This window comes from Periophthalmus magnuspinnatus, chromosome 19 (genome assembly GCF_009829125.3).
Source record: "Periophthalmus magnuspinnatus isolate fPerMag1 chromosome 19, fPerMag1.2.pri, whole genome shotgun sequence".
NCBI classification, from domain to species: domain Eukaryota; kingdom Metazoa; phylum Chordata; class Actinopteri; order Gobiiformes; family Gobiidae; genus Periophthalmus; species Periophthalmus magnuspinnatus.
In genome coordinates this window covers 23,170,460-23,196,476 of record NC_047144.1, presented here as the reverse complement: position 1 = coordinate 23,196,476, position 26,017 = coordinate 23,170,460, and the positions used below count along the sequence as shown (strand labels likewise).

Genomic DNA, 26,017 nt, shown 5'->3' with positions numbered 1-26,017 from the left:
CAGAGCAGGTATAGGGCGAAGGAGATGAGTTAGATGTTAGGAATTCAGACCACGAGTATCATAACAACCAAAGAGCCGAGAGCGAGGTTGAAGCCAACGTCCCTTCCTACCTGCTCCACTGGTTTAGAGGCGAACAATCACTTAGCAACGCTGTCAATCAAACCTGTTGCAAATACATCCATGATCAGATAGCACGTTAGCTATGTCCATTCATACATACATTACAAAATCTAAAGAACATAATATACATATATCACAGTAAATATAAAAACTCAGGACACACGTCAGCTGTTTCATAATTAGCCTTTATTTCCTCTTTGTCAGTCACAGTGCTTCAATTATCACAATAAATATAGAGGTCCAGTTTAAATACATCTGAATAACTTAAACTTTGTGTCTCTGTTTCTCTCAGCTTATTCTCTGCTTAAGTTACAATTCATAAACTTTGTTAATGTTAAATCGAAGCGTTTCTTGTTTAAAGTCAGTTCAGAGACTTGAATCTGCTACGGCGGCTATGATTGGTTAGTGTCGGTCACATGACTTCAAACGCAGACAGGAAGTGAAGGACGTTTGGATTCAAGATGGCGGATGGAGAAAAAAAAAGGGTGATGACAATAATTCAGTCACAAATTTTAGTGTTGGTTTAACCTTGGTTCAGTATGACTTTGGTCTTGGTTTAGTTCTAGGTTAGTCCTGGTCTAGCCCTGATTTAGTTCTGGTTGGGTTCTGACTTGGTCCTGAGTTTTTAGTCCCTGGTTTTGTCCCAGTTCTATTCTTGTTAAATCCTAGTATTTAATTTAGTAACTATCTGGCTTAGTCCTGGTTTAGTCCAGGTTATTTAGTCCCTGGTCCAACCCTAGACTAGTCCTGGTTCAGGTCTGGTCTGGTCTAGTCCTGGTTTAGCCCTGGTTTAGTCCTGGTTTGTCCTGGTTATTCAGTCCCGGTCCACTCCCAGTTTAGTCGCGGTCTAATCCTAGTTTAGTCGTGGTCTAGTCGTGGTCTAGTTGTGGTCTAGTCATAGTTTAGTATAATCAATGCTGTTCTATTTTTCATAATAGTGTATTGTGTAATTCATAATGGTGTATTGTAATAGTGTATTGTGTAATTCATAATAGTGTTTTGTAGTGTGTTGTATTCATATTATTTTTGAAATAATTATGAACATTTTCTAAAGTTTTTCATGTCACACCTAAACATTTCCCATTATCCAAACCTGTTAAAATGTGATTCTTACGTTTAATCTTCTGCTCCTTTGTCTTAATTAAAATTATTTCAGCTCAAAGTTTTAACAAATTAGACAGAATCAGCTTTAAATTTCATATATTTTGTTTTTCATTCAAACTTTTTAAAACAAATTTGTAAGAAAAACTTTATAGATTTAAAATGGCACGCTTTTTTTCAGAAATTGTTTGTAGTGACTTTGTAGTGCAGTAGTACAGACCAGGACAAGGTGCTGGTCCTGGTTTGGACCTGGTTAAGTCTTGGTTTGGACCTGGTTAAGTCCTGGTTTGGACCTAGTTAAGTCCTGGTTTGGACCTAGTTAAGTTCTGGTTTAGACCTAGTTAAGTTCTGGTTTAGACCTACCTAAGTCCGGGTTTAGACCTGGTGAAGTCCTGGTTTGGACCTGGGTAAGTCCTGGTTTAGTTGGTTGACGGGCCTTAACCCCCATTTGGGGGTTAAGTTTTAAACTTGGGTTATACTTGGCTTAGACCTAGTTAAGTCCTGGTTTAGTTCTAGTTAAGGCCTAGTTTAGTCTGGGTTCAGTCCTGGTTTAGTCCTGATTTAGTTATAGATCAGGCTTAGTTTAGTCTGTTTTTAGACCTAGTTGAGTCCTGGTTTAGTTCTGGTTGAGGGGTTATTGGTCTGGGTTTAGACCAAGTGAATTCCTGTGTAGTCCTGATTGATTTTTGATCTTGGTCAACTCCTGACTTAGTTCTGGTTAAGTCTAGTTCATCTAGACCTTATTTAGCCCAGAGTTAGTCCTGATTCAGTCCTGGTTTCGATTTTTGTTTAGTCTTGGTTCAGTCCTGGTTTAGTCCTAGTTTGCTTCTGGTACAGTTTTAAAACCAAACCATAAAACAGACTCCACTTCCTGTCAGTGTTTGCCTACATTTCCCAGAAGTCATTGCACATAGTTTTAGCTGAAATAAACTGCATTAGCTTTAGCGTCGTTAGCTCCGCAGTCCGTTTACCATTGGATTGCATTGGGTTCGCGCTCTCAGTGAGTCTTTGGTTTGGGAAGACGGGAAAACGACGGCGACGGACAGGAAGGGGCGGGGCTCGACTTGACTCTACTTCCTGGAGATTGGGCGGGTTTGCGCTTGGAGGCGGGGCTTAAGGAGGAAGCGGGTTTGAAGTGGGAGGAACCAGAGAACATGAAGAGGCGAAGCTTGGAGGGAAGCGGACTGCGTTTCCCATGTTCCTCTGCTGCGGCGGTGGCGGTGTGAGAGGGGCTGGGCAGTGGAGAGGGCGGGGCATCAGAGGGGCTTCCTGATTGGACGGAGCTGTTGTTGATCAGTGGGTCCTGGCGGCTCTGATCGGGCTGAAGTATCGCAGGCTGAAACAAGAGGAAAAAAACTGTTAAAATACATCTAATTTAGTTATTTATCCTCACAAATGTGTATCTAAAGCTGCAATATGTAACTTTTCTGTTTTGCCTGAAGTCAGATGAGAGCTTTTCCACAGATCTTTAAAAAGGGGGTATTTTACTTCTATGGGGTATTACCTGCCTACTACTACTACTACTACTAACATGACATCCCACTAATGAAACTACTGCACGTCACATCAGGTTTGTCAAGTTGCTTTGAACAATTATAAATCTTTATTTTTTATATATTTATATAGAATTGTGGGAACATGGGTCCCACATGATATTTATTTCATTTATACTTGGTTTAAGTCCTGGTTTAGTTCTGGTTTAGGCCCAGTTTAGGCTTAGTTTAGTTTGTCTTTAGACCTAGCTGAGGCTTAGTTTAGTCTAGGTTTAGACTTAGTTGAGTCCTGGTTTAGTTCTGGCTGAGGGGTAGTTAAGTCTGGGTTTGGTCTGAGTTTAGTCTGGATTTAGTTTAGGTTTAGACCAGGGGTGTCCAAACTACGGCCCGGGGGCCAAATGCAGCCCCCAGACCAGTTTTTATTGGCCCTCAGGCCTCCTGCTGGACCGGCCTAATTGATCATAAGCAGCCGTTTTAACAGCAAATTAAACGATTTCTACGACTATAACCTCAAACATCACACTGTGTTGTGATACAGACATAAATAAATGCGTTTAAAGTCTTATTAATCCACAGCGTCTCTGTCAAAGCTGTGGATAAAACACCGCACTGCATTGATCCTCTGCTTCAAATGTGTTTTGAGATGTGGCCCTCAATAAAAAAAACTCTGGGCACCTCTGGTTTAGACCTAGTCAAGTCCTGTGTAGTCCTGGTTGAGATCTAGTTTAGATCTTGGTCAGCTCCTGGTTTAAGGTTAAGTCCAGCTCATCGTGACGTAGGCTTGTGGGCTACAGGATCGTACTGCTAACAATAAGGAGGGTTTGAATAGGGCCCGGGAGAGATCACTAGATTATTCAAACACGTACAGTTAATGTATAAACCTGTTCAGTCGTGTTTTTGATGAAGGAAAAACGTTATAACAGGAGAGAAAGCTCCATGTTGCATAATACCCCCAATTTAACATTTAACACGACAGAAAATGAACAAAACATTTACAGGAATACAGCAGAATGTCCCACAGTACGGCATTAAACTTGTCAATTGCCATGGAGACAAGCAGGTAAAGCCACCAGGCCGTGATACAGGTCAAATCTGCGGAGAGGCGAGCCCCCCACTCACAGAAACAATGCAGTTTTGTTTTTTGTTTTTTTTCCCAAGATATTTGTAAACAATAAAAACTCACAAAAATGAAATAAGTGAATGACAGAAGCTTAATGCCATACTGTGGAACATACCTACGAAGCAATGACCAATCTCCATGGAGACAAGGAGCTAGCAGGGCTTCAGCAGAAAAGTTACATAGTGTGGCTTTAAGAAAAATAAACCGTGATAGTGAAAATAACGAAATGATGACGTTTAAAGTAGAGATTTTTGGAATTACATTTGAATTAATGCGATGTATTTTATAAAAGCAGGTTTGCTATGACACAGGGAGGGCATCTGACACACAGGGAGGGCATCTGACACACAGGGAGGGCATCTGACACACAGGGAGGGCATCTGACACACAGGGAGGGCATCTGACACACAGGGAGGGGCATCTGACACACAGGGAGGGGCATCTGACACACAGGGAGGGCATCTGACACACACAGGGAGGGCATCTGACACACGGGGAGGGCATCTGACACACGGGGATGGCATCTGGAAAGGTTCATTTCTCGGAGTGTGAGTATCCAGTTTTGATAATAGTTTTAGTATCTGATTTTTGATTCTTTGGTTTAAATAATCGTCCGTTTTGTCAGATTTACAAACTGTAGAACATTGTTGTGGCATAAATGTAAAACGAGGAGAGAGGCTACAGAGATGAGTGCGAGAGGAGATTTATAACGAGAAAAATCTGCTTCAAACGTGATCAGAATCAGAAATGAAACAAATGAGAGAGACACGCACAGGGGCACAGAGACACCCTCTGGACAATGGAGGTACTGCAGGGAGGGGTGACATGATTGACAGGCGCAAAAACACAGCAAAAAGTGAAAAAACAAGCAAAAAAACACCAAAATAATATCTGATAGAGGAGCAGGGGGCTGATTCTCACATCATGACATAATTAAATTTTAGAACGATACACACGATCAGTTAAAAGTTTGCACCCACCCTGTCATACACTTTTTTGTTTTTTTTGTTTTACTACTTTCTACATTTTATTTACGAAGGGAAGACATTAAATATATGAAACAAATATGTGGAATTCTGCAGCAAAGACAAAAAAGTGAAATAACTCCCAATAACTACCAACCAATTTTTCTTATACTTTATTTCCAAATCCTCAGTTTCCTCCTTCGCTTTGTCGACAGCTGCAAACCCTTGTCCTCGTTTCAGAGAGTTTCAACATGAAGTTTCCTGAAATAGTTTTTACTTCAAAGCCGAGTCAGGGTCAAGAAACGACAAAAGAGCAAAGCCGTGACCAGAGTCTGAGGCTCCGGCACAGATACGAGCGTCAGATCAGAACAGAGTGGTCAAAAGTACAGAAAATCAGACACTAAAACTAAAACAGCATCCAAAAATACTGTCACTACTACTACAAATACTACTGCACTAGTTCAACATTCAAAACTACTGCTGCTGCTACAAGTACAACTACTACTACTACTATTACGATTACTACCAACAATGCAACTACAACAATGATGGTACCAACGACATTACTTGCTTATCCACTACTTGTACTTCTACTGCGACTACTGCTACTTCTTCTTCTACTGTTACTACTGCTGCTTCTTCTTCTACTGTTACTACTGCTACTTCTTCTACTGTTACTACTGCTTCTTCTTCTACTGTTACTACTGCTGCTACTTCTACTGTTACTACTGCTTCTTCTTCTTCTACTGTTACTACTGCTTCTTCTTCTGTTACTACTGCTTCTTCTACTGTTACTACTGCTACTTCTTCTACTGTTACTACTGCTACTTCTTCTACTGTTACTACTGCTACTTCTTCTACTGTTACTACTGCTACTTCTTCTACTGTTACTACTGCTACTTCTTCTACTGTTACTACTGCTTCTTCTTCTTCTACTGTTACTACTGCTTCTTCTTCTTCTACTGTTACTACTGCTTCTTCTTCTTCTACTGTTACTACTGCTGCTTCTTCTACTGTTACTACTGCTTCTTCTTCTACTGTTACTACTGCTGCTACTTCTTCTACTGTTACTTCTTCTTCTACTGTTACTACTGCTGCTTCTTCTACTGTTACTACTGCTTCTTCTACTGTTACTACTGCTTCTTCTACTGTTACTACTGCTTCTTCTACTGTTACTACTGCTTCTTCTACTGTTACTACTGCTACTTCTTCTGTTACTACTGCTACTTCTTCTGTTACTACTGCTTCTTCTTCTTCTACTGTTACTACTGCTACTTCTTCTATTGTTACTACTGCTGCTACTTCTACTGTTACTACTGCTTCTTCTACTGTTACTACTGCTTCTTCTACTGTTACTACTGCTTCTTCTACTGTTACTACTGCTACTTCTTCTGTTACTACTGCTACTTCTTCTGTTACTACTGCTACTTCTTCTGTTACTACTGCTACTTCTTCTGTTACTACTGCTACTTCTTCTTCTACTGTTACTACTGCTTCTTCTACTGTTACTACTGCTGCTTCTTCTTCTTCTACTGTTACTACTGCTACTTCTTCTATTGTTACTACTGCTGCTACTTCTACTGTTACTACTGCTGCTACTTCTACTGTTACTACTGCTGCTACTTCTACTGTTACTACTGCTACTTCTTCTACTGTTACTACTGCTACTTCTTCTACTGTTACTACTGCTTCTTCTTCTTCTACTGTTACTACTGCTACTTCTACTGTTACTACTGCTACTACTACTGATACTACTGCTACTTCCACTGTTACTACTGCTACTTCTTCTACTGTTACTACTGCTTCTTCTACTGTTACTACTGCTGCTTCTTATTCTTCTACTGTTACTACTGCTACTTCTTCTATTGTTACTACTGCTGCTACTTCTACTGTTACTACTGCTGCTACTTCTACTGTTACTACTGCTGCTACTTCTACTGTTACTACTGCTACTTCTTCTACTGTTACTACTGCTACTTCTTCTACTGTTACTACTGCTACTTCTACTGTTACTACTGCTGCTACTGTTACTACTGCTACTTCTTCTTCTACTGTTACTACTGCTACTTCTTCTTCTACTGTTACTACTGCTACTTCTTCTACTGTTACTACTGCTACTTCTTCTTCTACTGTTACTACTGCTACTTCTTCTTCTACTGTTACTACTGCTACTTCTTCTTCTACTGTTACTACTGCTACTTCTTCTTATACTGTTACTACTGCTGCTACTGTTACTACTGCTTCTTCTTCTACTGTTACTATTGCTGCTACTGTTACTACTGCTTCTTCTTCTTCTACTGTTACTACTGCTACTTCTTCTACTGTTACTACTGCTACTTCTTCTACTGTTACTACTGCTACTTCTACTGTTACTACTGCTGCTACTGTTACTACTGCTACTTCTTCTTCTACTGTTACTACTGCTACTTCTTCTTCTACTGTTACTACTGCTACTTCTTCTTCTACTGTTACTACTGCTACTTCTTCTTCTACTGTTACTACTGCTACTTCTTCTTCTACTGTTACTACTGCTACTTCTTCTTATACTGTTACTACTGCTGCTACTGTTACTACTGCTTCTTCTTCTACTGTTACTATTGCTGCTACTGTTACTACTGCTTCTTCTTCTTCTACTGTTACTACTGCTACTTCTTCTATTGTTACTACTGCTACTTCTTCTACTGTTACTACTGCTGCTTCTTCTACTGTTACTACTGCTACTTCTTCTTCTACTGTTACTACTGCTACTTCTTCTTCTACTGTTACTACTGCTACTTCTTCTACTGTTACTACTGCTACTTCTTCTTCTACTGTTACTACTGCTACTTCTTCTTCTACTGTTACTACTGCTACTTCTTCTTCTACTGTTACTACTGCTACTTCTTCTTATACTGTTACTACTGCTGCTACTGTTACTACTGCTTCTTCTTCTACTGTTACTATTGCTGCTACTGTTACTACTGCTTCTTCTTCTTCTACTGTTACTACTGCTACTTCTTCTACTGTTACTACTGCTACTTCTTCTACTGTTACTACTGCTACTTCTACTGTTACTACTGCTGCTACTGTTACTACTGCTACTTCTTCTTCTACTGTTACTACTGCTACTTCTTCTTCTACTGTTACTACTGCTACTTCTTCTTCTACTGTTACTACTGCTACTTCTTCTACTGTTACTACTGCTACTTCTTCTTCTACTGTTACTACTGCTACTTCTTCTTATACTGTTACTACTGCTGCTACTGTTACTACTGCTTCTTCTTCTACTGTTACTATTGCTGCTACTGTTACTACTGCTTCTTCTTCTTCTACTGTTACTACTGCTACTTCTTCTATTGTTACTACTGCTACTTCTTCTACTGTTACTACTGCTGCTTCTTCTACTGTTACTACTGCTACTTCTTCTTCTACTGTTACTACTGCTACTTCTTCTTCTACTGTTACTACTGCTACTTCTTCTACTGTTACTACTGCTGCTACTGTTACTACTGCTTCTTCTACTGTTACTACTGCTTCTTCTTCTTCTACTGTTACTACTGCTTCTTCTTCTTCTACTGTTACTACTGCTTCTTCTTCTTCTTCTTCTACTGTTACTACTGCTACTTCTTCTACTACTGCTACTGCTGCTACTATCTAACTACTCCAAAATATCTACCTATGATGTTACTGTATTTATAAAGTTTAGTTTAGTTTTTTTGGCTGAAGTGAAACATTTTTGATCCTCGAGTTCGGCTCAAAGACGTCGAGGACAAACCCAAAACTTTACTGTTTATCATCACGAAATTATAAAAATCCCTCTGAGAATTCTGTCATTAAAATAGAAGATTAAAAAAACGCTGAAGCTGCAGAATTTCAACTTTAGTTTTTAGTTTACGCAGCGAAAAAATCTGTTATAATCCTTTTGTTATCTGACCGAGAGATACGGCAACTGTGGAGGGTTTTGTGCTCTACAATAACGACAAAACAGTGTCTTTGTGAGAAACTCAAACTAAACTAACTACTACATGCGGGGAGGGCATCTGACACACACAGGGAGGGCATCTGACACACGCAGGGAGGGCATCTGACACACGCAGGGAGGGCATCTGACACACGCAGGGAGGGCATCTGACACACACAGGAAAGGAAATGAAATGTGAAATGAAATGTAAGCGACAGAAGCCTAAGTTAAGTTCAGTACCAGGCTTTGTCAGTGAAGTAGTGCACTAGCTTCTCGACTCCTGCAGGGGGCGCACAGAGACACACAGGGACAGCAGTGAAAGAGTTAAAGGTCAGACAGAGTTTAATTTGACACGAAAGATTTTTTAAAAAAGTAAAATAAAATAAAAAAATGTTACACTGTTATTAGATTTGTTAAGAAGCAGGAAAAAAGCAAAGGGAAGAATGTAGGAAAAACTAGTCCTGGTTTAGTCCTGGTTCGGTCCTGGTTCGGTCCTGGTTCGGTCCTGGTTCGGTCCTGGTTCGGTCCTGGTTCGGTCCTGGTTCGGTCCTGGTTCGGTCCTGGTTCAGTGCTGGTTCAGTGCTGGTTCAGTCCCGGTGTAGACTCACGTTTGTGGGCGTACTCCTGGTTTAGTCCTGGTTTAGTTCTTGGTCTAAAGGGGCTGGATCTCTGGTACTGCCAGGGAGGAGAGAGGAAGAGGAGAGGAGGAGGAGCCTGCAGTTTAGACGAAAAGGAGAAACTCAGAGACGAGGAAAGTTTAAATGAAGAATTTATAGAAAAGGTGAGCGAGGAAACATGAGAGGAAAGAGTTCTGAGAGCGTGTTTTTAGCGAGGTCTGAGCGTCCTGGTTTAGTCCTGGTCTGAGAGAGTTCTGAGTGTGTTCATATATTTATTCTGATATTTTACTGACACTTGTGTCCAGTGTGAGGTTTTCAGCTCGTGAGGCTCAAATGTGTTGAGGGACATTTATTGCACTAAGCAGCTTAAATATTCTTTACAAATAGATACAAGAGGAAAGAAGGAAAATAAAAAGTATACATTGGTCGTTGAACCTGGGTCTCCGGCGCTGTAGACGGACGTCTTAACGATCTGTTCAGCTAAACGTCCTGTTCTGTCGTGACCTCAGACCATCTGTTAAAAGTGTGTTTTAAGTGTTTTTAAATCGTACCGTGTTCCACGGCGTCTGTGACCCGGTGCTCTCTGTCTCTTTCTCTCTGGTCTGAGTCTGAACCTCTGCCGTGTCCACGTTCTGACAGCGACATCTGCTGGACACTTCTGCTACTGCGCTCTGTGAAGGAAAGGACAAAAAATGTGAAGAAATAAACAAACTTAAAACTGTAAAAGTATTTGCCAGTGTTCCCTAAAATAAGTTTTAAAATTGACAGATCATAATGTAACTACAACTACAGTATTACATGTTGTATCTGCTGTTGAAAATACTTGTTGCCTTCATATCACAAAGTTTGTATAAAATACCAGTTGTTGTGAGAGTTGAGCGATGGTTTGGTCTCGACTTCTCACTTCCTCTCGGAGCTGAAGCACTTCCTGTAGCAGCACCTCCACCTGAACAGCAAAGGATCATGGGAAATGGAGTTTAAACACATTACTGCACTACACAGAGCCCAGACACCTCCAAAGCAGCACAACAGACTGAATCATGGGAGATATGCCCAAGCCCAGTGTAAATGTATAGTGCTGAATGACTTGTCTCCTATGGAATACTCCCAGTCCAGTCCTGGTCTCAGTTTAATCATGACCCAGTCCTGGTCCAGTCCTGGTCTCAGTTTAATCATGACCCAGTCCTGGTCCAGTCCTGGTCTCAGTTTAATCGTAACCCAGTCCTGGTCCAGTCCCGGTCCAGTCCCGGTCCAGTCCCGGTCCAGTCCCGGTCCCAGTTTAATCGTGACCCAGTCCCGGTCCAGTCCCGGTCCAGTCCCGGTCCAGTCCCGGTCCAGTCCCGGTCCAGTCCCGGTCTTAGTCTGACCTGGGTCTCTGTCCCATCTGAGGAGGAGTCTGTCTCTGGACTCAGAGTGTCTGTGGTCAGAGTGTCTTCATCTGCATCGTCCTCCTGAAAAACACAAAACAGTTAAACCAGAATGATTTTAAATAAATTTATCGTTCTCCTACAACATTCACAGGGAAATGTTTTTGTCTGATTTTTGCTTAATGTAAAACTCAAAACTATTCCGTATCTCTGTTTATCTGACCTAAACTGCACTCGCAAGTCTACACCTGTAGGAGGAGTTCATGCAAAAACTACTATTTATACAGAAAAGAGAACTAGGAAACAATATATTTATCCAAAGACAGTTTCAACTTGTGAATCATGAGTTTAATCTGCCTTTTTACACATAAATAACTCACTCACTGCTTCTTTCTGCTGTTGTCTCATATAAATCCTAATAATCCAAATAAAAAGATGAATCGACACACACTAACACACGTTTTGGTCGACTAAGGTTAATGACTAAAGCTCTGCTGCAGTTCACACTCTGACCTGTAGGAGTAGTTTCTGTAGATATTCCAGTTGAGATCTGACAGCAGAGCAGTCCTCCACCAGCTCTTCCACATCCACACCCAAACTGGGTTTCTTCAGACTGAAAAACAGGGAAAACTGGGGTTAAATGACCATTTGTTGTGTTGTAAATGCATAAACGATTACCTGAAGTTGTGTTTTGTTTCATTCACACAAGTTAAACACACAAACTCTGCAGATTTACACAGAGTTCTTCTTTCAAACTGAAAAAATTGTATTAACCTAAAGGAGCTGTACCTGATTTTTACCATCTTAAAAACATGAAACAGATGACGCCATTAACCTGGGCCTTCACTTCATTCTCCAGCATCTGGATCCTGTTTGTGGACAGAGCTCTGACTTCAACACCATCCTCCATGCTGACTGACTCCACCTGCAGGTGAATCACTGACTTCCTGACGGACCGGAGGCAGCGCGTGCGGCTGGGGAAGAATGTCTCGGACACTCGGACTATCAGCACAGGATCTCCACAGGGCTGTGTACTTTCTCCCCTGCTCTTCTCCCTGTACACCAACTGCTGCACCTCCAGCCATGACTCCGTCAAACTGGTTAAGTTTGCGGATGACACCACCCTCCTGGTGCAGCAGCAACAACCTGGATCTTAACGCCCAGAAGACAGGGAAGATGATCGTGGACTTCAGGAAAGTCACAGCCCCCCTGCCTCCCCTCGCCCGACGGACTCCCCCATCACCACTGTGGACTTTTTCCGCTTCCTGGGCACCTGCATCACCCAGGATCTCAAGTGGGAGCCGACCATCAGCTCCCTCATCAAGAAAGCCCAGTTCTACCTGCTGCAGCTGAGGAAAGGCAAGCAGCCGGTCCAGATGATGGTGCAGTTTTACACGTCCATCATTGAGTCCATCTTCACCTCCTCCATCACTGTGTGGTTCACTGGGGCCAGGGACAGACAGAGACTGCAGCGCATTGTGCCTCTGCTGAGAAGATGATTGGCTGCAGCCTTCCATCTCTACAGGACCTGTACGTCTCGAGGACTCGGGGGCGAGCAGGCCGTATAGCAGCTGACACACCCTGGACATGGACTATTTGAGCCACTTCCCTCTGGCAGGAGGCTACGGTCCATTGGGACCAGAACCTCTCATCATAAGAACAGTTTCTTCCCCTCTGCCGTTTGTCTCATCATCTCTCAACACTTTATAATATTTGCATAAAACTGGACACTTTATAACACCGATCACCTTAAGTCATGTTTGCACTGTTGTTCTGATGTCGTTATTGTTGCTGTATATATCTACCTCTAAGTATTTTATTTTATATTTTTTTAAGCACATCTTTTTTAACTTCATGCATGCCCTTATTTGTACTTGTTCGTGTTTTTATGTTGCACTTTATCACCAAAGAAAGTTCCTAGTTTGTGAGCTGTGTTCACTGACGATGGCAATAAAAATCTTCTGATTCTGATTATTCACAGCAATGAGTTTATAAGCACTTTTCAAAACTTTCAGAGCTAAGTTTTGTCGCCATGGTGAGGCTAACAACAACTAGCATGCAAACAGCACACCAGCCTTATTTCCTGATTCTTGACCAATAAAAAGCTTAAGCACTGCAGCCTCCTTTTGATCCTGAGAGGTGCTTTTACAATATATCTGTGCTGGAACATAACCAATTCAACTTTATTACGTGTCAAATAACAGGCACAGCCCCTTTAACTGGGTAATTAAAGTTACTTTACAATGAATTTATGATAACAGTAATAAGTTAAATTGTATAAAACTGTTCTGACCTGGTGAGGCACAGGTCCAAGCTCAGCTCAGAGTCTTTCCTCTTGCTCTGCTGCTCCACACTCACTTTGTCTGTGTGAAACTCGCTGAGGGCAAAAACACATAAATAATTAGCCAAAGGTTCATATTTTAAGGAGCATTCACATCAGAGAGACTGAAATCTGCACATTAAACTAGTCCAGGAATCCCAGCAGGCTCGTAGACGTCTAAACTACAGGGTTAGCAGCTTTTACACACTGGAGATGTAATGGCACTGGTGAGTCTGCAGGTGGCACTGTCCTCACCTGTCTGTCGTTCCCCAACACAGCTGCCTCCTCCTCCACTCGGCCATGTGAGACCCACCATCTGAACCAAGAAGGTACGGATGAGAAATGAAACTTGAATATCTATGTTTTAAATCAAATCTATTCTGCAAAATGGACTTTTCAGAGTTTTTATCCATGTTCTAGTTGTTTCCTCCTCATTGACCCTTTAAAGTTGAGTGATTCATGCATGTTTGAGCAGTGTTTAATCGCTTATTTTCAAGACATCATTGCTCCTTTTGTAAATATGAATTATAGCTTTACACCAATCAAGAAGCAGCTTGTAAAAAGTTGAAAAATATGTTGAGAATTACAAAAAGTAGAGTTAACACTGACGACATCGCACTGGAAGAGTTCTGTCCAAAAGTTCTGAACAATTTACACAAGAAACAAATTTTTCTGACACTTTTAAACATGATTTCAACAAAATAAAGGTGTTTCTTACATTTCTATTTGTAATACAGTTGTCATTAGCTGTTTGTTTATTACTTTGTACTTATTTTATCAACAATGAATATTATTTATTATATTATGTTGGATACATTATTTAGTTTCTTCATAATATCGGTCCCTTCTTATTGTTGCGGTACCGCGTATTTGAGGAGCGCACTGATTAAAAATGTAACAGGGCACACATGAGATGAGATGAGTGAAGTTGTTGAACAAAGATGAGTAACTGTCCTGCTGAGTGGGTTTATTTAACCAAAGAAGAAGCAAGAAAATACATCATATTAAATCTAACTGACTCGCCAAACCACAGCCTCGAGAGACTGAACAGAACAATATATTAGGGTCAAATTTACATAAACGTTTGATCGCAGTGTGACTCTGAAGTGCTGTATGTTTGCAATTTGCTTTCTCCCCGACAAAACCCACAACGTCGATGAAACGTTCCGCACCGACAAAGGCGCCTACGAAGGTTTGAACTTTGAGAGAGTTTAAACGAGAGAGAAATGTGAGAAAATGTTAATGCCTGTGTGAGGAGGAGGAGGAGGAGGAGGAGGAGGAGAGAGAGAGGAGAGAGGAGGAGGAGCTTGCAAATGTTTTTATAAGGAGCCATCTGTACATCATGGCAACGGACAACAGATGAAAACTAGCCTTTTGGCTAATTCTGGCATGTTAAACAGTTACTGTTGGTCAACATGCACTGTCCGCTATAAATAAATAAATAAAAAATAAATAGAGAGGAGGAGGAGAGAGGAGGAGGTGAGAGGAGAGAGGAGGAGGAGGAGGAAAGAAGGAGAGAAGGAGGTGGAGAGAGGAGAGAGAGGAGAGGAGAGGAGAGAGAAAGACGAAGAGGAGGAGGAAGAGAGAGGAGGAGAGAGTAGAGAGGGAGTAGAGAGGAGAGAGAAAGATGAAGAGGAGGAAGAGAGAGGAGGAGAGAGTAGAGAGGTGAGAAAGAGAAAAGAAGAGGAGGAAAGGAGGAGAGAGAGGAGGAGGTGAAGAGAGGAGAGAGGAGGAGAAAGAGAGGAGAGAAAAAGGCGAAGAGGAGGAGGTAGAGAGGAGGAGAGAGTAGAGAGGAGAGAAAGAGAGAAAGAGAGAAGAAGAGGAGGAGGGAGGAGGAGCAGAGGAGGAGGAGGAGAGAGGAGAGAGAGAGGAGGAGGAGGAGAATAGAGAGAAGAGAAGAGTCTCATATCCCAATGAAACGATGAAACGTTCTGCACCGACAAAGGCGCCTACGAAGGTTTGAACTTTGAGAGAGTTTAAACGAGAGAGAAATGTGAGAAAATGTTAACGCCTGTGTGAGAAAAGTGTATAAAGTGTGTGGTGAGGGGTTTTACAGACAAAAACATAGAGAATAATGTAAAAAATAAAGCTGATACTTCACGGATTTCGTCTATTGCGGGTTATTTTTAGAACGTAACGATAAACGAGGGGCCGCTGTGATTTCTACGTACATTAGAGGAGTTTTAGCCCCAGTGAACGACACGGTTGCTACGAAACAGTTATGAAATTCCCCAGGGTGATGTAATGATTTCCAACCAGGAAGTAAAATCTGAAACCTAAAAAACTGGCTAAACTGAGAAAAATATTGTAAGATTTGTTTTGTCAAATCTAAAATACAATTATGTTAACTGTGTTATGGTAAAATGGCACTTTTATAATACAGACAGAGTGTATTAAATGTGATGTAGCTCACTCTTATTTTGATTTATCTTTGTATGAATTTGTTTAAAGTGTAAAATCATATGTACCGCTGGTGAGGGAGTGCTCCTCAGGGAAGTCCACGTCCAACATCAGGTCATCGTCATCCAGGTCACATGACTCCAGGTCGTTTAAAACATCCTGAGACAAAAACAAACAAACAATTTAATATAAAAAAAACTAAAGAATACATCAGTACTTAATATTGATTTCAATACTATGACGATAATAAAAAAAACACTCTTCCAATAGACAACAGAATGTGATTTTCAACATTAAATAATTGTACTTTCTTTTATATTCCCATTCCCTGAGTATTTGATTTTCGATACTTTTGACAGTTCTAATAATACACGGTCTGTACTTCTAATAAACCTTCATTTTATCATTACAGAATCTGGCTGTAAAACAGGGTCACTGCTGAAGGGTAAACTGGATATTTAAATTTGTGCCAAAATGATTTAATTAAATTCAAAAACAGGTCTCGACAAAGTTAATCGTTTAAAAACACATTCCAGAAATTACTGCACAACTATTTTTCCACAAGCTTTTCTACGTGGGGCCAAAATGTAACAGAAACTAAATAAATAACGAGCAGATCTGGTTTAAGTCCTGGCTTAAGCCCTGGTTTAAATCCTGGTTTAAGCCCTGGTTTAAGTCCTGGTTTAAGTCCTGGTTTAAGTCCTGGTTTAAGTCCTGGTTAGGTCCAGGTTTGTGCTACGTTCCCTCATAGGTCAGAACTTGGACCTGACACAAAAACCCAACAGCAGATAAACCACAAAAACTATTATAAATCTACAATGTTGTTAAAAATCATGAGCTGCAGTAAATAAGCTTATTAATTCAAACTTTTTTGGCTTAAATCTAATCATACAGGTAAAAAAAAATACAAAAAATTCCTAGAAGCAGCAAAGAAAATGTGCACATGATAAATACTCAAAAAATATTGTTCCATCCAACAAATATTGAACGGTAAGTCGATATAGTGATTATCATGAATGCCAAAAATAATGATCAGTTTAAGTTCATGTATAAACTTGGACGTTGTTATTAAAATTGTAAGTTATAAATCATCGATTGAGTATTTGAGCATTTATAAGTGCAGAGGCTCAGAGCGCAGGAGCAACACAACTACATCAGTGTTTTAACTGTTGAATATCAGAGTTTATCCACACCCATGTTGGATTTACAGACTCCGAGACAGTCAGGATCTGAAATGTTACCAGAGTTTAAGATTAGGAGGTTCTGAGATAGAGGAGTGTTCCAGAGTAAATGTGCAACTTGGAACTTGGAAAAAACGACCTCTGAGGACAAATGAAACAGCATTGGAACGTAGCATTAGTCCTGGTTTAGTCCTGGTTAAGTCCCAGTTTATTCCCGGTTTAGTCCTGGTTTAGTCCCGGTTTAGTCCCGGTTTAGTCCCGGTTTAGTCCCGGTTTAGTCCCGGTTTAGTCCCGGTTTACACAGACATCTAACAAGCAGAGAGAATGAGAGGGCATCTGACACACAGGAGGATGGGAGGGCATCTGACACACAGGGACACAGGAGGATGGGAGGGCATCTGACACAAAGGGACACAGGAGAATGGGAGGGCATCTGACACACTTACGATGCTACTGATGTCCGAGTGCAGACTCCCCACATGGAGCGAGTCAGTCAGGTCTTGGCCTGGTTTGGTCTCGACCTGGTTTTGATGGAACCCGTTTTGGAGTCCAGAGTTAATCCGGGCTGAGACCTGGACCGAGGCCTGGACCGGGGGCTGAGCCGGGATCGGGACAGTGCCCCCTAGTGGCTCCACCTCCTCGTCCCAGAGAAACGTGCCCCCAGAGCCACAGCTGTCGGACGGAGAGAGGTCCAGAGAAGAACCGCACTGAAGAGAGAAGAACCAGGGCAGAAAATAAGAATCCAAATGATTCAAGTGAAGGTGTGTGGAGTTTAAAAACTGAAAGGACGGACTGATGGAAGGACAAAAGAATGAAAGGAAGGACGAAAGGAAGGACGGAAGAACGAAAGAAAGGACAAAAAGGAAGGACGAAAGAAAGCACGACTTAAAGGACGAAAGGAAGGACGAAAGAAAGGATAAAAAAGGACGAAAGAAAGAACAAAAAGGAAGGACGAAAGAAAGCACGAGTTAAAGGACGAAAGGAAGGACGAAAGAAAGGATAAAAAAAGGACGAAAGAAAGAACAAAAAGGAAGGACGAAAGAAAGGACAAGGGAACTTTAACTTTACTTCAGTAGAGATGGGCAATTTCAGGACTGAAATGAATCAAATGATTCTAGTGAAGGTGAAGTTTAAAAACACAGTGGAGCACTTCCTGTATCACCACATGATGACATCACAAGGTGGAACAGAGAGAAGAACCCAGTCTAAATCTGCAGGTTTAAACATGTGTGAATGAAACAAAAAAACACAACTCCAGGTCTGTTTGTGATGAGGAAACAACGTTAGAACATAGATCAGAAATAATAATCTTTAATGTAGTTTCAGTCCATAGTTTAGTCCTGGTTCAGTCCTGGTTCAGTCCTGGTTCAGTCCTGGTTCAGTCCTGGTTCAGTCCTGGTTCAGTCCTGGTTCAGTCCTGGTTTAGTCCTGGTTTAGTCCCTGGTTTAGTCCCTGGTTTAGTCCCTGGTTCAGTTCTGTTTTATTCCTTATTCGGAGTGAACCTGTTGCTGCAGTAAACACGACTTCCTGTGTCGTTTATCTCCAGCCTTCTGTGGATTAAAAGCATTTATCTGAACAACTGCACCACATTTCTCTCATAATAACCCCACACTGATCTTTTTATTTGTTTAGACTCTTAAAGTGAATCGTTTTGTGCTCTATAGTTTTCACGGCTCACGACTTTTAGCCTGTGGTGTGCGGCCAAACCCTAACCCTAACCCGGCCAAATCTCATCCAATCCTCTCTGCGTCTGTGGTCTGTGGTTTTTGTGTTTTTAAATAATCGTCTGAAGGCTGAAGAATCCTGTTTATCTCTAATCTCCAGTCTGTATGCGTCTCTGTCCTGTGTGTGAACTATGGCCTCTCCTTTTAAACATGACTCACGACGTCTCACATTCTTAGACAATAACTCGGCAAACTGTGACGTCATGAGAAAAGTTTGGAGTTTAGGAGCAAATATCCCTGAACTAGACCTGGAGGTTAAGTAACTGATGGAAGAGGCCATGTAAAAATATATATATATGTAGTATTTAGTATTTTTGACTCTCTTTTCTGACTTCTCTTTGGAATAAATGAATTCTAAACAATTTTGAACATTTTACATCTGAGGACACAGACAGCTCATGTTTAGAAAATATTTAACAAAATTCCTCGATTTATTCTTTCCCGTATATTGTAATCTATGAGTAAAGTTGTCAAATGTATCAAAACCCTGATATTAAGTGATACAAAAACTACTATTGAAACTAGATACTCACTTGATTTAAGAGTTAGAAATGAATAAAATGTATAAACAGGACAAAAGTGGGCCTTTTCTGAATAGTTTTGGAGGGTTTTTTTATGATAATTGATAAATGTGCCCTTTCCTGTGTTATAGAACATAAATCATGTGGACATTGTAGAATCGTGACAACACAACTTTTAAAGAGTAAAATATAATTTACTGCAGTTCTGACCTGGCTGTTGTAGTCTGGTTGGCTGGACCTCCTCCTCCGAGAGAGTCTCCTCAGGGGGTGGTCTCTGTCTGCTCAAATAAACAAATATTTATCAGAAAATATGATTAAAGTATATCAGAAATGTAGAGGGTCAGAGGAGCAAAGGGTCAGAGGAGCAGAGGAGAGGGTCAGAGGAGCAGAGGAGTGGGTCAGAGGAGGAGAGGGTCAGAGGAGCAGAGGAGAGGGTCAGAGGAGCAGTGGGTCAGAGGAGCAGCGGAGTGGGTCAGAGGAGGAGACGGTCAGAGGAGCAGAGGAGAGGGTCAGAGGAGAAGACGAGAGGGTCAGATGGAACAGAGGATCAGAGGAGAGGGTCAGAGGAGGAGAGGGTCAGAGGAGCAGAGGAGAGGGTCAGAGGAGAGGGTCAGAAGAGCAGAGGAAAGGGTCAGAGGAGCAGAGCAGTGGGTCAGAGGAGCAGCGGAGTGGGTCAGAGGATCAGAGGAGAGGGTCAGAGGAGGAGAGGGTCAGAGGAGCAGAGGAGAGGGTCAGATGGAACAGAGGCTGTAGAGGAGATGTTCAGAGAAGCAGAGGAGAGGGTGAGAGGGTGAGAGGGTCAGAGGGTGCACCTCCTGCAAGTCGGATGTGATTCCAGTCCAGCCCGTCGTCGAGGAAACACAGCTCCGTCGCCGTGGAGACCCCGTTGACACCCACCCTCTCCTCGTCGTCGTGGAAACGGGATCGGTCCAGACCCGAGTCCTCGTCGTCGTTCTGAGCGCAGGAGGTCAGGAGCATCCCCACACCGCCGTTACCTACGACAACAAGAACAGTACAAGAAAAATATGGATCATCATGTTATAGTTTGGACATTTTAAATCACAAAAAAAAAGGCTGATGACTATGATTCTACGTGTATCATCGACTGAATAAATAAAACTGAAGAATGAAGGGCGTATGTCGGCGTGGGTGTGTACGGGTGGAGGTGAAAACGGGGGCTATGACGTGTTGAATATAGGAGAATAAAGAATAAAGATTACTCAGACTGATTTCTAATGACCCTCCCTTCATTAGTTGCAGTTTGTCGACCCATTGCTCATCTCTACACATTTATAATAATGTTTTTAACTTGTGCCTATGGTGGCCCTCAGGGTTCACAGCAACAATGAAATCAAAAGTTAAACTAATTAAGTGGAACAAACAAAATAATCACAGCATGAATAAATTTGTGGAAATGTAAATCAAATACTGTGAAAGAGTGATGGGATTTTAGCACGAAAAAAACTAAGAAATAAGGCCAAAGGAACTTCAAACTCAAAGAACACGTTTGGAGCGATTTAAACTAAAGGGTTAACAACTGGGGCGGAAGAGAGGAAGGATGGAATGATGAAAGGAAGAAATGACGGAAGGATGGAAGGACGGAAGGAAAAAAGGAAGGACAAATGAAAGGACAAAAGAAAGAACGAAAAGGATGAAAAGGAAGGACGAGAGAAAGGACGAAAGGGCAAAAGAATGAAAGGAAGGATGAAAGGATAAAAGGAAGGACAAAGAACGAAAGGATGAAAGAAATAACAAAAGTAAGAACGAAAGGAAGGACGGAGAATGTAAGGAAGGGTGAAAGGACAAAAGAAAGGATGGATGAAAGGAAGGAAGGATGAAGAACAAACGAACGAAAGAAAAAAAGGACAAAAGAAAAAAGGACAAAAGAAGGAAAGGAAGAAGGAAAGGAGAAAGATGAAAGGAAGGACGAAAGGATGAAAGGACAAAAGAAAGGACGAAAAGAAGGATGAAAGAAAGAAAGGATGAAAGAAAGAAAGAAGATGGATGCTTTATTTATTAATCCCCAAGTGGAAAACTAAAATAAGACCCCATGGAGACACAGGGAGGACACACAGAGAGGACATCTGACACGCGGGGAGGGCATCTGACACATGGGGACGGCATCTGACACACGGGGAGGGCATTTGACACACAGGGAGGGCATCTGACACACAGAGAGGGCATCTGACACACAGAGAGGGCATCTGACACACAGAGAGGGCATCTGACACACAGAGAGGGCATCTGACACACAGAGAGGGCATCTGACACACAGAGAGGGCATCTGACACACGGGGAGGGCATCTGACACACGGGGAGGGCATCTGACACACGGGGAGGGCATCTGACACACATTTATTTCTTGGTGCGTACCCAGGTTGTCAAAGTCGTCCATGTACTCTTGGCTGGCATCGTGATGATCCAGAGATGAGGTGGAGGACAGGGACATGTCCTCCAGAGTCTCCCCCAGCATCGACACCTCATTCTGGGATCCATGCTCCGACGAGGGGCCCCTGGAGTCCGGAGCCTCTGGAGAGCTGCCTGCAACCAGGACGGTAAAGAGTCAATGCTTATAAAATTTTAAGATAAAAGTGATTCAAACCTGCTTTGGTCCTTTTTTAGTCCAACTTTAGTCCTGGTTTAACTGGTTTAGTCCCAGGTTAGTTTTGTTTAAGTTTTCCGTTTAGGCCATAATTTGGTCCTGGTTTAGTCCTGGGTTACTTTTTAGTTTTTGGTTTAGCCTTGTTGTAGTCCTGGATCAGTTCAGTTTTACTCCTTGGTTAAGTTTTTTTTGGTCCAGGTGTAGTCCAAGCCTAGTCCTACTTTAGTCCCCATTTTAGTCCATGGTTAGTCCAGTTTTAGTACTAGTTTAGTTATGTGTTTAGCACCTGGTTTAAGCCTTTGTTCAGTCCCAGTTTAGTCATGGTTTAGTTTCAGTCTTGGTTTTAGTCTCTGGTTTCAATCCCTGGTTTAGTCTTGCTGCATTCCTTTGTTTTAGTCCCTGGTTCTAGTCCCTGGTTCTAGTCCCTGGTTTCAGTCCCTGGTTTCAGTCCCTGGTTTCAGTCCCTGGTTTCAGTCCCTGGTTTCAGTCCCTGGTTCTAGTCTCTGGTTCTAGTCCCTGGTTCTAGTCCCTGGTTCTAGTCCCTGGTTTAGTCTTGGTTTAGTCTTGGTTTAGTCTTGGTTTAGTCTTGGTTTAGTCTTGGTTTAGTCTTGGTTCAGGTTCTGGTTCAGATCCTGGTTCAGATCCTGGTTCAGATCCTGGTTCAGATCCTGGTTCAGATCCTGGTTCAGATCCTGGTTCAGGTCTCAGTTTAAATCCTGGTTTACCTGGATCCGATGGCGTCTCCACAGAATTCCTCCTCTGATTCCTTTTTGGTTCATTCTTCACTCGGATCGGTCCTGGCTCTTTGAAAATCCCCGCTCTTATTTTGAAAGTCCCTCCTCCATTTTGTCTCGGCACCAGCGGCTTCTTTACCATCGCCGTCGGCAGCATTGACGCTGTTGCACTTCCTGTTTTCCTCTCCGCCCTGTTTGTTGAATACGCTCTGCTTTTCCCCACCGGATTCGTACCGGTGGGTGATGGCTGTCTCTGCACTTGTGTTAAACTTCTCGATCTTATCTTATCTCTTGTCGTTAGCGTACCGTTTTGCGCCGCTCCAATGCTGTCACTGGAATGGGACCTTCCTGCGACCTGTTTCTTAACCTCCAGCGGCGATGCGCTTCGGGATTTGGGCAAACTACTACCATTTTGCTTTTTTGCCAAACAATTCAGCGTCGACTTCTGAGTAACTTTTGCGTTTCCTGATTTGGGAATAACTTTTGGGGTTGAAACTGCATTTGGAGTCAAAACTCGAGTCTTTCCAGTGAAATTATTCGGAGATTTCTTACAGTTAGCGTTCTTCCCTGACTTGTATTCGAAGTCGGCAGTCGCGTCTTCCACGTTTTCCTTACGCCATTTTGCGGTAAAGTTGGTCGGCGTTCGTATGAAACCATTTTGTTTGCCGTTACCGTTGACCAAACTGGTTTTAACTCCTGAAGTTATTACCGAATGGTGGTAGAATCCATTGCTAAGGCGGCTAGTCGTGGAGCTAACAGAATGTCCATTGTTTACAGAGGCAGCTTGACCCATGTCGGCGTTAGCATTAGCATTAGCATTAGCAGCAGCAGTAGGAGCAGATGTATTATTGGATGAGTTTTTGGGAGTTAGCGCCGGTTTCGTTAGCCGCGTCGAGGATGCGGTGAACTTCGGCAGCCTAGACACTGGCGCGGTCGTCATGACGGCGGTCGGCATGGCGGCGGGAGGCGGGGCAGACATCAGGCCCCGCCCTCCTCAACATGGAGGCCGCGATGGAGAGAATCTGCAGAAACACAAGAGAATAAAGGATGAGTGCTATTTCCTGATGTTATAATGTTATTTCCTCAGTACAAACAGACCTGGAGTTGTGTTTTGTTTCATTCACACATGTTTAACACACTTCTCACAAACTGAAAACACTCTGTTCCACCTTGTGATGTCATCATGTGGTGATACAGGAAGTGCTCCATTGTGTTTTTAAACTCCACACACCTTCACTAGAATCATTTGGATCATTTCAGCCCTGGACTTGCCAAACCCTACTGAACTAAATTTAAAAATGTAGCTGTTAACTTTAAAACTACCACTTCATGACATCACAAGGTGGAACATTTTGAGCTTTGGAGATGTTACAGACTAATAATAAAAGGGTTATTCAAACATGTATGAATGAAACAAAACAGCATTATAACATGACTTAAAGCTCACAATGGTCAATTTTGTGCAATATCTGACCTTTAACATAGTTTTGTGTTCATGATTATAGTTTTATTGTATTGACATTTTCATCTCAGAGAAAGACCTAAATGCTTTGAGCTGTCCGGTTAATGGTTAGAATTATAAACAAACATTAACTAGCAGTGGTTATGGTTGTTATTATTAACAGATTGTTACAAGTGTCTGTAAAGCGACAGGAGAGAGTCAGAGATGACAGGTGAGCACGACACCTGTCTGTGACACAAAACAAACACAACGTCTGAATGAAACAGCCACTCCCTCAGCAAACGTATAATCCACAGGGCTCTCATTCACTCAGACTGGACCACACAACTCCCAGTTTAGTCTCCGTTTAGTCTCCGTTTAGTCCCATGTTCAGTCCTCCTTTAGTCCTCCTTTAGTCCTCCTTTAGTCCTCCTTTAGTCCTCCTTTAGTCCTCCTTTAGTCCTCCTTTAGTCCTCCTTTAGTCCTCCTTTAGTCCTCCTTTAGTCCTCTTTTAGTCCTCTTTTAGTCCTCTTTTAGTCCTCTTTTAGTCCTCTTTTAGTCCTCTTTTAGTCCTGGATTAATTCTGGTCAAGTCCTGGTTCAGTCCTGGTTCAGTCCTGGTTCAGTCCTGGTTCAGTCCTGGTTCAGTCCTGGTTCAGTCCCGCTCCAGTCCCCATCCAGACCCGGTTTAGTACTGGTTAAGCCTGGGTTTAGTCCCGCTCCAGTCCCGCTCCAGTCCCGCTCCAGTCCCGCTCCAGTCCCGCTCCAGTCCCGCTCCAGTCCCGCTCCAGTCCCGCTCCAGTCCCGCTCCAGTCCCGCTCCAGTCCCACTCCAGTCCCCATGTACTTGTTCTATTCTCAGACTCTTAAATGAACCTCTCCCTTCACAAACGTCTGAACCTTTCACTCAAACTGCAGCAGACAAAAGTTTACGAGGGAATAAAAACACAAGCGCAGACTTTACTTTCCCTCTTCTGCTTTAAACATAATACACGTTTACATTGAACAGAGAGAGGGCAGAACCACTCCCAAACCACACCCGTCTGCACCCGTCTACACCTGTCAAACAGCAAACATCAAAGGTTTTGCCCAAGGACACAACAGCAGTAATAACAGTTGCACGGTGTTTGCTTTTCAATGTAGGATCCAGGTTCAGATGTAGAGAAGAATCCAGAAACCGCACTTCTCTAATAAGAGTTCAGGTGGGCATGATTGACAGGTGGATAAGCCAATCAGGGACATGCATGGTCCTTCCAGATCAAAACAAATACAGCTGCTTATAAGGAAAAAAAAAGTACAAAAACATCACTAGGGACTGAAAACCAGGGCGGATTTCTGTAGAATCAATGAGTAAAGCACAAAATTCTGTTAATCTGACGGGGAGAACTGTCAGTTTGTTTTAGTTTTTTGACCAATGAGCTCCTTCGTTCACATGCGTCACTGAAATAAAGAAATCTGATTGGACGATCATGTTTGGTTCAGACAGAGATCGTGTATTTCAACTATCATCTGCTTCTCTGAAAAGGCTAAAAACATCTGATAAAACCTGGTACAATTATTTTTGCTTTGCCTAATTTTCCCCCAACTTAAATTTGATTCCAAACACTGATAAGCAAGCTGTTATTAAACTTTTTCAATTTCCCTGAAGCTTCTAATAAAAGGCTCATCTCTTTCTTACATAAAATCAGATAAAGTCTGGTATAACTATTTTCACAGTATGATTCTCTTTGCCTTTGATAAACGCACTGGGCACTGGTGGTGTTGTAATGTTCAGAGTGAAATGTCCCTCAAGGGCCGCCGTACCTCGTCACACGCCGCTTTTATCAGGCAAACGAAAATAAACGGTACATTTGTTCAAACGGGAGGACAAACTTGTGATTCTGGTGTGGAAGAATCATCTGGGCGAGCCCGAGGAAAGCTTATGTAACAAGGAGAAAGGATCGTAACTGAGGAGAGAGAAATGGGACTTACTTAGACTGGTTTTGTCCTGGCTTAGTCCTGGCTTAGTCCTGGTTTAGTCCTGGTTTAGTCCTGGTTTAGTCCTGGTTTAGTCCTGGTTTAGTCCTGGTTTAGTCCTGGTTTAGTCCTGGTTTAGTCCTGGTTCAGTCCTGGTTCAGTCCTGGTTCAGTCCTGGTTCAGTCAATTAATATTAGAGTTCAGGAAACACAGCAGCTCCAAGATTTTAAAGTTTAACAAAAATATAAGGTGCCATGTTAAACAACAAGACTTGGGGTTAGATTTGATGTAGATCTGCAGGAAGTCCTGGTTTGGTCCCGGTTTGGCTCCGGTTTGGCCCCGGTTTGGCTCCAGTTTAGTCCCAGTTTAGTCCCAGTTTAGTCCCAGTTTAGTCCCAGTTTAGTCCCAGTTTAGTCC

General features: G+C 42.3%; 1 protein-coding gene across 7 annotated transcripts in view; it reads right to left on the bottom strand.

Annotated features, from left to right (window-relative positions):
• Positions 1-1,097: 1,097 nt before the first annotated feature.
• LOC117386929 (serine-rich coiled-coil domain-containing protein 2-like) overlaps positions 1,098-26,017 on the bottom strand; it is a 38,392-nt gene continuing 13,472 nt past the window's right edge. For 2 of the 7 annotated variants that reach the window (XM_033984303.2, XM_055229571.1), the window contains exons 2-14: positions 22,197-23,227; positions 21,243-21,410; positions 19,682-19,864; positions 19,080-19,147; positions 17,071-17,331; positions 15,512-15,602; positions 13,299-13,359; positions 13,017-13,100; positions 11,237-11,336; positions 10,724-10,807; positions 10,216-10,302; positions 9,908-10,027; positions 1,098-2,557 (exon numbers count right to left, since the gene is read on the bottom strand). In XM_033984303.2, the coding sequence (XP_033840194.1) occupies positions 2,219-2,557; positions 9,908-10,027; positions 10,216-10,302; positions 10,724-10,807; positions 11,237-11,336; positions 13,017-13,100; positions 13,299-13,359; positions 15,512-15,602; positions 17,071-17,331; positions 19,080-19,147; positions 19,682-19,864; positions 21,243-21,410; positions 22,197-23,184 (2,634 nt within the window). In that variant the 5' untranslated portion in view covers positions 23,185-23,227 and the 3' untranslated portion in view covers positions 1,098-2,218. Of the gene's footprint in view, positions 2,558-8,979; positions 9,020-9,347; positions 9,454-9,907; positions 10,028-10,215; positions 10,303-10,723; positions 10,808-11,230; positions 11,337-13,016; positions 13,101-13,298; positions 13,360-15,511; positions 15,603-17,070; positions 17,332-19,079; positions 19,148-19,681; positions 19,865-21,242; positions 21,411-22,196; positions 23,228-26,017 lie in introns of all 7 variants that reach the window. The other 5 variants (XM_055229569.1, XM_055229570.1, XM_055229573.1 and 2 more) reach the window with 4 other exon arrangements.